Source organism: Aquila chrysaetos, chromosome 20, assembly GCF_900496995.4.
Source record: "Aquila chrysaetos chrysaetos chromosome 20, bAquChr1.4, whole genome shotgun sequence".
In the NCBI taxonomy this organism is placed as follows: domain Eukaryota; kingdom Metazoa; phylum Chordata; class Aves; order Accipitriformes; family Accipitridae; genus Aquila; species Aquila chrysaetos.
The window spans coordinates 13891891-13909934 of record NC_044023.1 but is presented as its reverse complement, the minus strand read 5'-3'; the positions used below and the strand labels follow the sequence as shown (position 1 = coordinate 13909934).

The 18044-nt window shown below is 45.2% G+C and overlaps 1 protein-coding gene across 5 annotated transcripts in view; it reads right to left on the bottom strand.

Annotated features, from left to right (window-relative positions):
- The window catches only part of PLXNB1 (plexin B1), an 84114-nt gene that overhangs the window by 26345 nt on the left and 39725 nt on the right, over nucleotides 1-18044 (bottom strand). For 4 of the 5 annotated variants that reach the window (XM_029995886.1, XM_029995888.1, XM_029995887.2 and 1 more), the window contains 10 exons: nucleotides 14359-15502; nucleotides 9624-9806; nucleotides 9070-9198; nucleotides 7206-7306; nucleotides 6368-6500; nucleotides 5494-5650; nucleotides 2515-2623; nucleotides 2313-2421; nucleotides 820-1680; nucleotides 266-391 (listed from right to left, as the gene is read on the bottom strand). In XM_029995886.1, coding sequence (XP_029851746.1) covers nucleotides 266-391; nucleotides 820-1680; nucleotides 2313-2421; nucleotides 2515-2623; nucleotides 5494-5650; nucleotides 6368-6500; nucleotides 7206-7306; nucleotides 9070-9198; nucleotides 9624-9806; nucleotides 14359-15492 — 3042 coding nt within the window. In that variant the 5' untranslated portion in view covers nucleotides 15493-15502. Of the gene's footprint in view, nucleotides 1-265; nucleotides 392-819; nucleotides 1681-2312; nucleotides 2422-2514; nucleotides 2624-5493; nucleotides 5651-6367; nucleotides 6501-7205; nucleotides 7307-9069; nucleotides 9199-9623; nucleotides 9807-14358; nucleotides 15503-17302; nucleotides 17537-18044 lie in introns of those variants that run through there. The other variant, XM_029995889.2, reaches the window with a different exon arrangement.

Genomic DNA, 18044 nt, shown 5'->3' with positions numbered 1-18044 from the left:
AACGCATGCAGATCTTCTCCAGCAGGTTGGTGCACACCTGTACTCTCCCTTTCTCTAGGTAACCTCCTACCCACCAATAAATCCAGCTATGTAATTCTTTATTCACAGAAGTAGGTCATTCCTCTAGGTGTTTCTGAAAACAGGAGAAACCTAGGCAGAGCCACAACTGCCTCATATATATTTTTAGCAGTCCAGCGGACAGGTTGCCCAAACAGTGCTCTGCATTAATACAGTTTCTCAATGCTGATGGCGTTGGGCTGACTACCTGATAGAGGTGGAAGTTCCTTCCCAGCAGGGTTATCTTCCTCGCCACATTGACTGGAAACAGCGAAGATCCCTGGATTCCCTGCACACAGGGACATGCATCTGGACCCCAGCTAAGCTCTTCGTTCTGAAAACAAACACAGGTCTTTAGAGAAAAAGATCTCCGTGGCTCTGATACAGGGAATCAAAGCCTAACATGTCAAAAGAGAAACAAGCCCTGCCTGAATGAAGACTCGGCCGTGCTTCTTTACCATGAAGTTACAAGAAAGCAATGCAAGAGCCCAAAGAGGTGAACAGCAGAAAACTATGAATATGCTGGACATCACAGCAGCTGCCACCTTCAGGCCAGCAGCATTTCTACAAGACCTGGGAACCCTGCACACAATTTTCTTCCTCAGGCTGCCACTTCTCACCCTGCACGTTACAGCGGTCAGCTTCTATACTCTCAAGAGGGCACAACCTCTCCGGCGTGCTGAAATACTAGACCAGCAATCTGTATGAAAGTTTCAAAGTGTTACAGCCTTAGACTGTGAATTCCAAAGCCCAGCGATTTACCTCCTCCCAAAACTCAGGCGCGTCATACTGATAGTCGAGGTCAGGGTGGAGGATCCTGGGAAAGTCAGGGACATCCCTCTCTGAAGAATCACCATCGCCCGACAGAAGAGTAGAAGCAGAGAAGGGAGATGTGTCATTCTCAGCCTGTAGCAAATCCATCCAGTCCTCTGTGTCCTGGAGCTCTGTGCCTTCCTCCAGCAGCCAGTCTGCAGGAGCCAATGATGGGAGCTCTGAAGCAGGTAGTTCAGTTCCCAGCAATCTGGGAGAGTCGTCAGAGGCAGCAGGGCTCCCCGGCACCTTGCTGGGGGTTTGAGGAGATGGGATGGCAGATGTCAGTGCCTCTGTGGTAGGAAAAGAACTTGGAGGCCACTTGAAACCGGTGACATGAGGGGAAGGTGTTGCTGCTGCTGCAGACGTGTGCAGAGGACTGCCCGCTAGGGTGGTGGGTGGGTTGGTATTCCATGGCTCCTGGGCAGTGGCTGGCCCTTCAGTGGGCAAGGCTGCACGATCCACATGTTTGAATGGGCTGGTGAGGACAGATGCAGCGGGAGAAGTTGTCTCTGGCACAGTGACAGCAGGTTTGTCTGCTGGTGGTGGTAGAGGGGATTCTGTAACAGCCTGGAGGGAGGCTGCTTCAGTGGAGAGAGTCAAGTATGTATAGCTGAGGGTTTCTGTAGGCTCAGTCGTCGTATCTGAGGCTGCAGAGAGCGTGACATGGTTGGGCTCTGTGAGGGGCACAGTGCTCGGTACCACATGCACTGGGGGAGTGATGGGTTTTGTGGCCGCAGTTGGGGGCGTGGTAGAGGACTTGGTGAGGGGAGCTGCTGAAGAAGGAAACACGCTTGAGGGTGGGATCTGGGCCTAGAGAAAAACAACATGGTGGGGTGAGAAGAGAGAAAGAAACGAAACAGAATAAAACCTAAGCAGAAAACCACTCCACATTACTTCCCATAGCAGTGTCCACAAGAGGCTGCTTCACCTTCTGGATTTCAATGAGAGCTGCCTCTCATATCACCTTGTCTTGGGATGGGACTGGGGAATGCTCACAGTGCAGAAGATCTAGCAACATTGCCTCTTCCCACAGATGACTGCACTTGCCTCCGCTCAGAGGGAGGTCTGCCTGCTTTCATCCCCCATAAAACTCCAAGGCCACCTGTGGCAGCCACAAACTGGGCATCTGTTCTACCTCCCCACTCGCAGCCTCCCTGCCAGCTTGCTCTTTCTTGTCCCTCGCTTTGAAAACACAGGCTGCATAACCCCAAGAGAAGGGTGACCTGCTTCATCTGGTGGCAATTCCCCAGAAACCTAGCAAGGCCTTGTAACATCAGGGACGCGGAGCCTTGTGTTGCTCCAAGGGGAGACTTTGCTCCAACAGCTCACTTCCTTGCTTGACATGACTGACAGCTGCTATTTTACCTGAGAAGAGATCTGACTCACTGCAACTCACCGAGGCTGTTATATCACATAGGACTAGGACCAAGTAGGAGACGCACCCTTTCATTGTAGATAATGGTTCCTTCCTCACAGGCTGCTTTGTGGGTGCAGAGGTGCTGCTGGATGCACCAGTTACATCCCCAGAGACTGCTCACACACTTCTGGCACCTGGAACAATGATAGAAAAGCAGCTGCTAAGACAACCCAGGAAGGGACAGCCACCCTCCCTATAACTACAGACAAGAAAAAGCAGGTGCTCACGGTGCCGATTTCCACAGCAGGGCCACTGCAGCACAGTCATAGAAAGAGAAGTCCACAGAAGCAATGAAGATGTCATGGAAACGCACTACGAGCTTTATGGTGACATGATCTGAAAATGAAAATAAAAATTTCTTAGAAATGGAGCCACTATAAGTCTACCATACTGTTAAGAGACACAGCATGCTTTAGGAAAGACACTGTCAAACATGGAGGCAGATTCCCTTCCATGCTTCTAGCATCTCAATCACTGGATTATCCTATGGACACTAAAAACAGGTTGGACAAGTTTGTCAGGAGTAGTTTATGACAGCTTTTGCCAACCCATGGGAAGGAAGACTAGTCTGAAGATCCCTCCATCTTTATTTGCTATAATTCCACTGTCATTTCTGTATTAGACGAAGATGTAACATTCCAGGCTCAAAGCTGATTGTCTTCCTTTGTCATTCAAAGGAAAACCAAACCCTTCGAACTGACATGCCCTTCACACACTGCCTTCACACCTTGACAGCTTTGTTCTATGTCCAGACTAAGAAGTGAATCAGTGAAGAGGTTTATAAGACTTGTAATCTCACTTGCAATGACTGAAGGCTTATCTGCTTTAAATCCAGGTCTCGTGTCAACTACAAGCCTCAGGATAGCCCAGTTCTCTTTGGGAAGAGACTATCACTGTTTTCTGATAGACCAAATAGCTGCAGAGATGGTCAAAACTTACTTACAAAACATACTACAGCTGATAGCATGAGCCTGAAGGAGATATTTTGCATATGACAGTACTAAACCAGCTAATTAATCTTGTTCCAGACAAATGCTCCCAACCCTGGAGTTGGGTATTAGTTCTCCAAATAATGGGAACACACTGCATGCTCTGCTCAACTGCAGGAGCTGCCATTTCTCCAAGACAGTTTGCTATAAAAATAAGTAACAAGAAGCTTGTCCAGTGTTCCTCTCACAGAATTCAGACCTCCTCTTGCAAGCAAGCTCTATTCACAACAAAACAATTAACATGTCTGGTGAAGGATCGGTCAGGCCTAAGCTGCATTCCTGATAGGATGACAAGTAAAGCAGTATGCTGGTAAAACAGCTGATGATGAGGTGTGTATGATTAGGAGAAAATAAGGCTATCATATGGAGCTGGAGGCAGGAGTCACTGCAGTACTGTCAACTCCCATCACTGTCATAAAGGTGATTGCATTTTGCAGTGGTGGAAGGGCTAACACCTCCCAGGATTTCAGGGTTATGACACCATATTTATAAATATTCCTTTCTCCAAAAAGGCCATTATTTCCCATGACTGCCAATACTGTTCAACAGTACAGAAGATGAGGTCATGCACTTGCAAATTGAGAGCAAGAGTTTCTGCTATCAACTTGGATCTCAACAGCTTAAAGTGACTGATGAGCTGGTATGCAACCTTTAAAAGAAAGCTGAAAAAAGGCAAATATTTTAGTGAGCTGGGAAAAGTATTACAATTAGGAATAGAAAAGTGCCAGTATCTAAGGCGCTGATAAGACCTCATTTAGAAAACAGTGTACAATTCTGGTTACCAGCTTCAAATTCATCTTAGCAGAGCACAGAAGCCGTGCAAAGAAGAGCTAGCAATACAGTGAAGGAGAGAGGAATTCTGAGCAACAAAAGAAGATGAAGTTGGCGCACAGTTAACACGGCAAAACTCGGTGCTAAGAATGCCTGGCCATAGTTCATTGAGTGGGAGAAGAGCTGTGGAAGCAAAAGGACAACACAAATAGATCAAATGGACACAAACCATCCATGAGCAAGTTTAGGCTAGAAAACAGAAGGAACTTGTCAAGTCTCAGAGATGCAATATGAAAGTCACATAGGTAAAGCATCTATGGAGTCTCGAAATAAAAGCAAGACTGACTTACAAAGGAGTCAGTAAGAATATTTGAAGCCTGGAATAATGGGAACTAGACCGTGGCTTTATCTACACCGATTTTTCACAACTGTGCTTAAATTCAGGCTCACATTTGCAGAACTAAATAGAGAAACCAATTCTGGCCACTCGGCAGCAGCAGCGCATGAACCCCTTTCCCTCTATGCCTGACCACCCTGAGTGGAGACCTGGTTGATTTGTTCCAGACTAAAGTAATGTGAAAGCCAGATATAATAATAATGTAAATAAAACTAAAAATGAAGGAGTTTGAGATTGAATGAGTGTGTTAGCTGGGTTCTGCTGTCATGTTATGTCCATGGAGATTGCTTCAGTCCTATTAGCCAGCTGCACACTTGCATGGAAAATCTGTTTAGCCATTTAGGTGAATCGTGTGGAATGCTTCCCAACCGGCACCTGCCTTTTACTTCAGATGAACAAGCTCTTTGAAGACATCAGCTCATCAGAGCTCACACTGACAGGCTGGGTAAAATCCAAGGCAAAGACTATAAACTGAGAACTTTCCAGGTTCTTTAGAGTGGCCAATTAGCAATACTCAGCCGGTTATTGTTCACAGTAATAGAAGGCTGACTATGTATTTTCTGAGGTTATGCCGCATTGCAGATTCATTTCTAACTTTAAGGACTGTGGGTTCTTCTTGCCTTTCCTTACATGTACTTCCTTCTCCCACTACTACGTCGATTTTGAGAAGATTTACATTTCGATTTAAATAATAAAGCAGTATTTAAGAGAGTTCTCTCTCCAGATTTATGACAAAGCTGCCAAACCAGTCACCACTCTAGACTGCATTTCATATCATGTTCAGATTTGCATACAACCCTTCAAGCAGGATCTCCTTTCCAACTACCAGAATTTGGCATTGGAATTTGGCAACAGCCCAAAATAGCACAGGATGTGTGTGACAAACAAGTAGAAAGCAAACAGATATTACGACAGAATGAAATGAACACCTGCTGACAGACCACATACATTCATGGCTGTTAATTCTGGCAATGTGACGGACCTACAACATACTTTCTCCCAACAATGCTATCAGAGGTATCATGCTGCATTTAAAGCATTTCACTGACCTGCTCCTGTTGGCAAAGCTGGTGCTTGGCTGGGATCTGGAGAAGGACACATGATTCCTGACTCTGTCAGAACTGCTGGGCTTTCATAATCTTCAAAGTAACATGAGTAAAATTCTTCCTCACGCAGAGGAGGTAAGTCCAAGATAGCCAGGAATATCTACCAATTCAATAATATCCAGTAAATAATTTGCCCTCTAACACATTCTTCTTTATGTCATCTGATTTTCTGGTTCTATTTTTTCAAAGCAAGAGCCCCATAAAGTAGTTATCTACCTATACACCTATTATTGCTATAATGCCTCCTAAGACTGAGTGTTCCATTCATCATCTCTTACCACTCCCAAACTGAACTTGGCATCTACCAAGCAATTAGCAACTTCCCCCTTTGCCCAAGTCTCTAGCAAAAGACAGGTTCTTGCCACCTCCTGACATGACAGACTTCAAAACACTACAGCTCCTTCTTAGCTTTTCTGCCAGCTCCCAGATGCCAGACTGAAGCCATAATTTTGGGTAACTCCTTTCAGATCTTCCTGACAGCAAGTGTCAGAAACACTGTGAAGCCACAGACACAGGCACTTTATAGATACTAAGCCAAGGAGGGACCCCACCCAAGCAGCCATCAAATATTCCAGAACACCCAGTAACTCTTAGCAGGCAGGGACATTCAGTTTTACGGGGAAAAAAAAAAACCCAAACAATTAAATTGGCAGGTAGACCCAAGCTGTTAAGTCCCTTATGTGAGGCAGACAACATGTGCTTGAAGGCTCAGTGATTCAGTACCCCACTGAAAGCAACAGGAAGACTTGTGACTCCTCAGAGTTTGCAAGGGACTTTCTACATGCTTGAGCATCATCAGAGGATTGTCACCACTCACATTTCTCTTTTCCTCTCTGCTGATATTGGCTGGAGTTAGTGAGTGAACAGACAGACACTGCTGTGTAGAGTTAAAGCTCCAGAGCCACTGCTCGCTCAACCTGGACCGCAAGCACTCAGAGCGACGGCTGCACCTGCAGGAAAATAGCAAGAAGCCCTATGAGAGATCTGTGCAGCCCTAGCAGGACATGTTTGGCTTCCAAGCTGACACTGGCTGTCTGAAGCCTTGCTAGAGTCTTGGGGAAGCTGCTACACAAGCCATGAAAGTCCCAGCTTCCCACTACCTTCAATAATACAATGAAGTGTTGCCAAAATATAGATGGGTAGGCACTTCTTGAGCTTCAAGGGTCATAAACTAGTTCTTACGGCATTCTACAGGGAGACAGAGCCAGCAAGCAGACACACACACTGGAATAAACCATGTCTCATTAAGCAACATCAATAGGGGAGCAAGTGAAAAAGAGTGCCAAATAAAAGACTGTTAAATAAGAGAGTGACACCAGAAGAGATAAGATAGTTTCTCTACATTTGAAACGAGGCAGATTGAGCTGCAGTCAGACTAAAACCAGGCTGAAATCCACTGGACAGGAGCATCATGAGTGGTGACCAAAGACCCACAAAGCAATGGAAAGATACCCTTGTGTGCAACTGTGACTGCTGGCAGTGTTTTAGGGAGGCAGACAGAGGAATGGTAAGTTAGACAGAATCCCATACAGAATATCCCATAAAGGAACTAAAGCTAAATCCAGACACACAGACATAAGGGAGAGAGTAAGTGGACACAATCCCTAAGCACTATCCCTCCAAAATCCTTGCAGGTGAACTGGGATCTATCTTACCGTCCCTGAAGGACACACCAGCCACAGTAAGGATCTTTCAATGCCAGACAGGATTCACAGTCCAAGTACAGGGAACATTCCAGTATGGGAACCTTCACCACCTGGCAGAGAAAGACATCAGTGTAAAAGCAGCGCACACAACACAGGCTCCAGGTCTATGGCTTCTTCTGCCTAACTAGCAAGTTCCGTCATCTACATGCTCACTGAAACAACTTCTTAATCTCCAATATTGCATAAAGAAAAAAGGAACAAGTTTCCAGAGCCCATCTCAATGACCATTTCACATATTGGTGAAAGACATGTAAATATCAGGCTGTACAGATGTACTGAGGCAAGCAAAGTGTATTGCTATTAACGGGTTATCTGTGACACTTTTTGCAAGAAGGAGACTTTATTTAGTGATAAAACTGTATTTGAACAAAGTGGATCAAAGAATAGCAGGCTGAATACCATTTGCTCTTTTGCTTTTCTGGACTCTGTCATGGGAGATAATCTCTCTTGACGTATAGGTGACAAACTGAAGACAGCAGCTCCAGCTGAGGCCTCTGAATGCATCTGCACCATTGCCCAGCTCTATCTGGAAAAACTATCATTTTGACTGAAAGTAGACCAAGAAGCTTTGATCAATGTGGAACAAAAACCTTTTGCCATCTGGGTAAGTTTTACTTGCAAGACACTTCTGCTTTAACTTACCATCCTTGCCAATTTCAGCCTCTTGCCCTCTCTTTAATCTGCTACTACACTGTCCGTTACTTTAAAATACCAAATTCTAATCCCCAACCTATTACTTTTGCTAAGTACATTTTTTAATTCACAGAACAATTACTGTTAAGGATATATTTCACATTTCCCTAATCTTCTTCCACTTACAGATTTCAACTCCTCCTTTTGAGTATCTGAAAGTGCACTGGGGTGGGGGGTGAAGGGAAACAGTGGTTTTCTGGCATGCTCTCATTTTTTGTTTGTTCTTTCCTTCAGAGTAACTCAAGGGCTGCTTTTTCCTTTGCTAGGAAAATCCTTTTCTTTCCAGCTCAAGAAGCTGATATGAGCGGTGTTGTACAAAACCTCTCAAAGGATCCATAGTTCGATTTCCTACTCAGCAGACACCAATATCCCAAGAGTATGAGGCATCGCAGTGCCTCCTCCAACTGCCACTGGGCACAAACAGAATTACAGAAAGCAAAAGAAGAGGGAAAGGTGCCTCGCATGGTTCCTTATACAGCTTGATTTCATCTGCAAGACTGTTATTATATACCCAGTCAGAGCACAACTCTGCTATCTGAAGATATTTACCACACATTTCTGCTTTTTGTAGGTTACATGCCTACAGAACAGCTTAATCTTTCAACTGATTAAAAACAGAAGTGTCACAGTTTTAATTACACAAAACTTCCCTTTTCTCTTTTTAATCTTTTGCAAAACCAAGACAGATCACATTACTTGTGAAGCCTGAAGGCTCACATTCTTCTGCTCAGATAGAGATGCAAACTGTTGTCCAGACAGTTCCTGCTCAACACAGAGGAACCCAGGAATTTGCAGTCTCTTGCTTGTCTTCATGCCAATAGAGCAGCCTTTTATAACCTGCAGTTCACATTCCTCCATCACTGCTGATACAGCCTGGCTGACTTCAGGAAACGTACACACAAACAGGCCACAGTTTAGGGTAATAAGGCTTCTCCCAAGCTTCCTCCAGCTTTTGCAAAAGGCCAGTCCCCAACCCTGTAAGCCAGACTGGCACGCAGCTGCTGCCCAGCACAGGCTTAGCTATGCACACTGTTTCTCTGCCTCCCCTAATCCCATCGGTAGCTTGTCTGGACCTCAAATGCTTTCAGCTCTTCTGTGGAAGGGATTTTATTGCTCTTACCATTGACTGGGTCATGACAAAGAGGTGCTCCTGCAACTGGTCAAACAGCAGGTCTCCACTCACCATGCTATTTAACTGGATAGCTAAAGACGCGTATATATGTGCATCTCCCATTGCTCCTAAGTACACCTGCAAGAGAGTCACAGTTATATGCAGGCAAAGTATCACAGCAGGAGTTGGGGGTACCTATCCTACATCAGGAACGAGTTGGAACCACTGCTGTGTGTGAGGATTTCAACCCCCCACCAAAATCTCAATGCAGTGACTTCAGCCACATGAAGCACATGCCTAGCAATACCAGTGGAAGCCACGTAGGATGAACCAGCCCTGATGCTGGCTCAGTGCAGATGTAACCAAAGGCAACGTGACCACTGTTTGAGGCATTGACATTCTCAACAGTCAGTACAGTGTGAGAAGAGACTATCTGATAGTAATGATCTTTAGTAGGAACCTGACTTCCCAAGAGACAAGAGAAATTGCCTTTTTTTCCCCTTGCACCTGAGCATCCCTGATTAGTTTTATCCTCTTCGCTTCCAGTTGCATCCAGATCATACCTTGTGCAGTCTCCCTCTGCTGTCTCCCAGAAAAGCAATGGTGTGGCCATCTTCCACATTCACTGCCACAGCTGTCAGACGGGCCTCTGTTTTCTCCAGGAGGGGGGCTGCTTCCAATGGTACCCGGCTGGCCATGGGGCTGGGAGTGTGGTCAGAGCCACAGGGGTATGCATACAGGGTGTCCTTTTTTGGGGAGTGGAAAGAACAGGGAAATCAGTAAAAAAAACAAACAAACAAAAAAAACCAAACAAAAAAACCCCCACGATACAAGGAACATTAGCACCTTTAACACTTCCCACCATCCCCTTCCACCCAAATTCCTTAAACAGGTGCACCAGCAGTGAATTCAGCTTTGAACCCCTCTAAGCTTTTTCACTGAGAGTAAAAAAAAATAGCTTTTAATAATTAATTTAGGTATGTTGGCTGTTTGTACCCTCACAGAATCCTGCAGACATTTCAGCAAGTCCATTCAGCATCAGTAACGAAATGCATTGAAACTCCAATAAACTCTTAAGTTCTCCAAAAAACTTTACTGACTACACAGTGCCATGATACAGCTTTGGGGAAGATTTATTGTATCTTTCAAAGAAAAAAAAACAAAAAGATGAGAATTCCTGCTTCCAGTGCAAAACCACCGCATCACAAGCATCACCACCAACAATTAGCATGGTTTTATCACCTACAAATTCTAAGCCTGAAGTAGAATCCCAAAGCAGCAGGACATACATAAACACAGGGTGGAGCACAACCTGCTCCAAAGTGCTTACTAACTAGACATAGAAATTGTAGAGACCAGAAACCCACAAAAAGTCAAAACAAGAGTCATCTCTGCATACTGCTTCAATCCTTCTGCATCTTGTGAGCTTTCTGAAAATTAACTCCAGAGCACTGTGCAAAAACCAGTCATCCTTCTGTTCCAGTTAGATCCCTCCCAGTCCCACCAAACTTTCACTTACTGAATTCTAAAGGAGAGAGAATGAAAGCTGTCAACTTATTTACTATTTGTATGTGTAGAGAGAAGATAATTCCACTACAATTCATCTTTTTCCTAAGTAACAAACTCAGTCTTGTCTAGGATAGATCCTCTGTTGCTTTATATCTTTCTTGACACCCTGTTCTGCGTCCACTTTAATTTTACAGTATCCTTCTGGAGACTGAATACAGGATTGTTCACCCAACCAATTACTATTAAAACCACCATTTTTTAATCGATCAGTGGCTTGTCTTCAAATAATGTGGCTTGTGCAAACTAATGATTTTCATCATGAAACACCTCAGATAACAATTTCACCCTCCTCTCCAGCCCCCTACTAGTTAGTCTTACAAAGCTGCGTGTGGAGCAGAGGCATTAACTGCACAGTCCACGCTGACTCCAGCTCCCTCTCTTGCCTTGGGCAATGTGGTTGAATTTAGACTCCTTGTGAGCAGAGTTACATATTCCTTCTGTCTGATGTCTGTGGCTTTGCATTTGGCAGCGCTGAGCTGCACGGTACCATCCGGCACCAGGCAATGGAGCCGCCCCCGCCGGAGGTCAGCGATAACGGCACAACATGGCATTCTTGAGGCATCTGCTCATCACCCCCCACCGACCCCACAGAAAACTTGACCTTTTTTCCCCCCTCTCCTCCCATTTCTCTGTTGTTTTTTTGTTGTTTCATTTGGTTGGTTGGTTTTGGTTTTTAATACTTGACTGCTTCCTGGAGAAACTAAAAATGATCAGGAGCTTTTGACAAAGTCTATGGAAATCCCACAGTAAAATACATTTAACCTGCTGACCTCTATTCACTTCTCAAATATATTGCTATCTTAGCAGGGAAGCAAGGCTTGACACAGAGGTTCCATGTAAGAAACCATGCCAGTTAGGCTAGCACTACTTTCATTCTGATGCTTTATTGTTTTCCTTTCAAATACTAATTCAACTGATTTTCTGCACACTAAGCATAAGTCTCTGACTTAAAGCCTCAGAGGAGATTACAACTTCTAATGATTGTTAGTTTTTACCATCCTGTAAGCTATCATTCATTTTTAGTGACAGATATTTTTCTTACCAGCTCTGTCATTTGATTCTTAAGCTTCTTCCATCCACCTTGTTGTAACTTAACGATTTCTATTTCTCCAGTTGTCCAGTTCCTATAAGACTTATTAGGAAGTGGGCCACAGCCAAATTTCCATATTCAAAAGTATCAAGTGTTTATTTTGAATGGGATTCTAGCCATCTTTTGCAACCTTTGTATCAATTCAGACAAAAGTTGGAGCCTACCAACCTCACTACTGAGGCTGATTTTTCAAAATTTGATTAAAAAAAAAATCCATACAAGTCAGAAATAGTTACATCCCAGTTGTGTTTAGCACTGCTGTTGGCTATATGTCATGCCAAGGGCAAGTCACTTCACACACAACGTTTATCTACCATAAACAACGTGACCTGTGCAAGCTCTCCCAGCACTGGCACAGCCTGCCTGTGGCCTTGCAGGGACTGTCTGCAGCACAGCTAATGACAGTCAACAGCTGAAACTTGTTCCATTCTACAGGATTAAGACCATGATAACTGTATAAAGTGCTAATATAAATTCACATAGAAGCTGTTTGAATTGTTTTCACTGAATAACATCTTGACAATGTAGCTGATAATATACTTGAGGGATCATCCAGTGTCCTACTGCGATGCAGCAAGTTTGGATGAAGCTGCTGCCATGAATTCTGGTGTGCACTTCCTACATTGCGCGGGTGGGCAGCAACAACAGGACAAATCTATATCTGTGCATAAAGAGGACTGAAAGCTCAGTGCAAAAGGACAAGTTACATACCTTGAAAACTACACCCACAGAAGATATGCAGCCTTCCCAAGCCTTGCAGAAACACATTTCACACTTCCAATTATCAAGTCACTAATGGCATCTATGTAGTTTCCTGTATCTGAGGACTAATGGATCTCCAGCTAACTGAACAAATTGACTGGTTCTGAAATTCTTATAAAAGCAAGCATTTTTTTTCCAGTTGAAAAGATTGTATTGAACTGTAAAACTCAATCTTAGCCTCTCCTGATGGGCTAAAAATTGGAGGCAGTGCTAACTAGGGGAAAGGGCATACCTTGTGCACAGGCTGGTTTGGAGGCAGAAAAACGTGAAATTAATTAGCATTATTCTTACATAAGGCACAAGCTGCTGCCATTGAAACCGAGTTAAAACTGTTCCTGCATTCATTGACAGCCACTTCCACTCAGCACTGAATGGAGCAGGCTGGAGCTGGCACAGACCCTTATATGTTGTTAGATACAATCTTAATGACAACCGCTACCATGTACTGAATGGTGAAGGATAAAGTTTGTTAGGACATTTACATATCATTGGACACACTTGTTAATAAGATGCCATACTTTAGTGAGCCTACTAGTACCAAACTGTGCAGCTGGGATCCTGGGATCATGCACCAGGAATCACACAGCAGAGACTGGCCTTTTTCTCCCACCCTGTGCACCCACTTCACTGGATCAAATGGTACAGGCAGACTCTACATCATTTTGAATGGCGGATTTTTCTAAAGTATTCACACCAGTTTGACATTTAAGTCCCTCAAGCTGCCCTAAAAATCACCTGTGACAATTCCTGCCATGCAGCCCAGCAAAGCACACATGGGGCATTGCTGAGAAATACAGTGAAAGCAGTACATCAAGCTGGGCAGTCTCTTGCTTCCCAACTCTTACATACTGCTCCTGACCCTACGTTTGTCCTGCTCCAAGTCTGCTCTTTACCATTCCCTTGTCCCTCAAGTATTCTATGGTCAGCTTTAGCTACTGAAAGGAAAACCATAATTTTAAAACTGGTTTTGGACCACACGTCCACCAAACTCAGCAACTTCCAAAGCTCTGTGGTACCACTTTGCTCTTTGTAGCACAAGGCTGGGAAGAGGCAATTATATGGACAGCCTGTTCTGTAGAAGGAAGACACAAGATAACATGCTGTTCTGCTAAGGACTAGCAACGCCCTCGGTGAAAACAGGCTACTCACAACCACAGAGCCTCATGCCAGGACACTGCTTCCAGCACCGCCCCAGGAAAATGCTGCTGCTCTGTGTTTGTGTCACTGTCCCCAGTGTCACAGCACCAGCCAGCGTGGCTGACAGACTGCATGGATTCAGGGTCACAGCCACTTCAGTTCACATTTTTATCCTGCAACATCCCATCATGCCTTTGCCATAGAATTTCAAGAAGGATTATCACCTCTTATAGCTCTGGAGACAAAGAACCACCAGGTCAGGAGAAGGTCTTCCATGGGCACAAAATTTTGAAGGACTAATAGGAAATCAGGATTTTGCTGACACTTGTTTTTGGTTATGTTCTTTTTTGTTCCTGGGTGCCCATGCAGGAAGTTGTTGTGAAGTGCACCTCACCGTAAGCAACAGGGACCCAGCACACCATTTAAACAGGCCTCATGGCCAGGTCACACCAGATAGTCTCCCCATTGCCACACACAGTCCATCTCCCTCCACCCCACATGGGCAGGTTTCCTTGCAGAGAGCTGCAGCAGAAATGAGATAGACTGTACTTAAAAAGGACACAACAGTTCTTGCATTGCATTGCTGCAGTAGCAAAGTAACAGCCTGAGCCCAGAGGCTTTTAACCCAAGCAGATTTCAACATCCATCTGTGGGAAATGGCCTGACTTCAGGAACACAAAGCAACACAAGAACATGTTGCAGACTATTCTTTAGCCTAGCAAAGGTGCAAAGTCACTTACCGCTGGCAGCTGGACACAGTTGGAACTGACATCGTATTCAATATATGCCACTTCTGCCCCTTCTTCTGACTTCCCATCTCTCATGTAGCAAACATCCCTAGTCCAGTTGGTCAGGCGATCCACCTCTTCCATTGCATAGACACAGAGCGCAGACTCCTCGCTCAGCTTGCCAGAAGAAGCCTGCCAGGCAGAGAAGGCTGCAAACAGCACTTCTCCCTCGGTGTCCAGCTGCCCCCGGGCCAGGCCTTTTCCTGGCCGGGTGACATAGGCTGCTTGCAGGAGGCTGTACGTATTGGCTTTGCTGTGGCAGAGCAGAGGTAACTCCACATACGAGTAATAATGAGAGTCATCCAGGCAGATTCGTGAAATGTAGGTCTTGTACTCACGTGATTGAGACTTGAGGTCCCGACGGTAGAATAGGAAATAGACACTTGAGCGGTAAGTGAAGGATTTAATGAAATGATGGTTGTACTCAGAGAGCCGGCCCACAGCTAGTTTTGCTGTTTCTTCATAGGAGAAAATGGAGTGAGAGTCTGTTGCTTGAACATCCCCTCCGTGGGCCCTCAGATTTCGGGTAGTGATCGGAGGAATCCCTCCTCCAACTCCTCGGCTAGTGTACCCTCGTCCGACAAACAGCAAGGGGACCTCATCCTTTGAGTAGGCTATGAGTCCCACAGTGGTGATATTGGGATCATTAGCAGCAACGTACTGAGTGTCACCAGGGCTCTCTGGTCGGAAGAGGACATGGTCAATGGATGTGAGGCTCCTCTTCTCACAGATTCCCTGGTGCACACTGCCACACACGATGAGCTCCTTCTGCACTGCGTTCACTAGCAGCAGCTTGTTGTGATTGTCGGTGTGGTGTGCCTGAGGGCACTCCAGCTTTGAGACAGGGGGGAGGCAATCTTTACTGTCCAGAACTGGTCCAGTTTGAACCACACTCTTCATCAGCAGGTCAGATGTCAGCTGAAAGAGAAAGTTGGTGGCCCCCAAGTAAATGGTCCCAGATTCCAAGTCCATAGACAGGTGGAGGAATTTTGTAGTGTTGTGCGAGAACGTGACATACTGCAGTCCCTGTGGAATCACTGCTCCCAAGAAACAGAGAACAGGAAGGAGGAACGTTCCCAGAGGCATGGTAAACACTCTGCAAGAGAGGACAAGCTGTTATAACTCCTTGTAAACCAGGAGTGAAGATTAACACTCATAAAAATCCTTCAATAGCACTCTTATTACGAGAGGTAGGCAAAGAGGACATGGATAACCACAGAAAGCAAAGAGCTAGACACAAAGAGCCAACACAGGACATTTGCAGAAACACCAATAGAGAGAGGCGTGCAGGAGTATCGGAGACTTCACTCAGTCACCTCCACATCAAGATGACAAGCATAGCATATTCAGGAGAAGCTGGAATACTGCAAGTAAGGTTCTTGGGGGCTTTCCCAGGTACTGCTGGGTGGTACTGGGGAAAGTTTCACATGCCCAGGACTTGTACTAAATTTACTGAATGAACAGTCCAAAGCACAGATTCATCAATCCAGGGACATAACCTAAGGAGAAGAGTCTTATCTGTGCTGTGACAGAAGGTGTTTCAAGCATTGAAGTTGATCGCTATGCTTCTAACATCAGAAAAAGCCATGTTTAACCAGACTCCTGCACAACTCTTTCCTATGATGCTATATTGGAAGTTCTCCAGGACAGGACCACATTCCTACAGCAGCTGCACATCTCATACACTGTTAATGAGCAACACCACAGTAAAACAAACCTCTGTCCAAGACAAACACAACCTGCAGGACCATTGTTTAAATAAACTGTAGCTGGGCTCCCATTCAGAGCAAACTAATAACCCCTTTGCTCTGTATTTGATCTAGATATCATAATTAATCCTTCTCTCTCTTATCACCTATGGCTATCAACAGCCTCTTTTGGGTCCAAGACTCTTCCACTAGTGCTTCAGAAGAAACCTTCCCATGCCATATCTGCCACTGAGCATCACCCACCCAAGCAGGACCTGGGTACCAGGATGAGGCCTCCAGAGAGTCAGTCACAGTGGCCCCCAGCCCCGCCAAGCCAGCCCTGGCGGGCCCCCATCTCCTTGGGCAGACGCAGCATGTCCAGGCAAGGGGGAGACCATCTTGTCCTGCTCACTTGTTACTGCACTCTCTGGGGGAGAAGTCTCTCGCTGGCACTCATCTCTCCACAGCAACTCTATCAGTACTGTAAAAGGCAATTTAAACATGTGTGCTCTGTGGACAATGCTCCGTTCCTTCACCGTCCCATGCCTCAAAGTGCAGGCAAAGCCAGATGGGGTAGGTGTTAGACAGATCCAGGGAGCCACCAGACCTGTTCTGCTCTTCTCCAGAGGATCTTTAGATCAACTCCTCTTGAAATCCACTGTGACCCACCCAAGCCATGCCACAGCTGGGAACAACTGTCCTGAACAACATGGGGAATCCTACAGCATGGTAGAAACATGGCAATAAATACCTGCAACATTTAGATTAATGCTTTCTGGGCAGCAGCTGCAAGTACTCATAATTTACTATGAGTACCACCTTATTTGAATTGAGAAGTAGATGGTGATGCAGCTGTGAATCTACTCCCTTCCCTCCCTCTTGCAGACAAGGTATCCAAGCTACATACAGCTACACAGATGCCAAGCTGGGCCAGGGGCTCAACAGAGCTGATGGGTACAGTATCTCCTCCAGAACCGATCTGTAATACGCTGTGCTCATTTTGGCGACTCAGCTCCTCAGGGGTGATGTTAATTTTGTAGTTAAAGCTAAGAAAACTATCATCACTTCCCTCCTACAGCATCGCCCCTCTCGGATTTTCTTGGTAAGCTCAAAGTGCTATTAGCCCAGAAGTGCTTAGAGCACAGAGGTGGAAAAAGATCTGCAGCATTTCAAGAGAAGACTACCCCAGCATTTACTGCAGCACTTACCCAGTTTAGGTCACAAACTTCTCACCACACAGACTGTGTCTTCCACTTGTTCTGTACAGCACCCAGCACCCAGTGTGCAGAAAACACAGTAGCAATGGTGAGAACAATAACTATAAGACTCTAGATCCATCCTTTATTTCACTGCTATTGCAAAAAAAAAAAAAAAAAAAAAAAAGACAAAAAACAAAACCTCAAAACCAACCCACAGAAACCTGCTTTCCAGCTCCTTTGTCAGTAAAACAGGCATCTTTGCTCTACTAAACGACCATTTGAGAGGATTAGTCTACTTGTGAAATCCAGCGGATGGAAGGTATTATAAATACAACACATTATTAAATATAGGCTTTGTGAAGCTCTGGAAAAGCTCCACTTCACATGGTTATTGTAGGTAAGTAGGTAGTACTGTCAGGATATACCCGGACACAGGAATGCTGGCTCTAGGCTGGCAGCTTTCCCCCAAGCACACAGCCACCGATTCACACCATACCAGCACTGTGTTTAGGTTACTCACACACTAGGGCTTTTGTTGGCCATGATAATGGACACTTGGTGTTTTCTGCTCCCAGTGCTATGAACACACTGTGCTTCACCCAGATTCGCAAACAGTGCTGAACTAGCCTTGGAGTCTCTTTCCAGGGTGGTGAGAGAGTGCGTTGTAGCACTTGACAGAGGTCCTCATCATGCAGGAGATATTATCTGTGAAGCATGACGAGTGATATTTATAAAGCCAGCAAGCAGATAT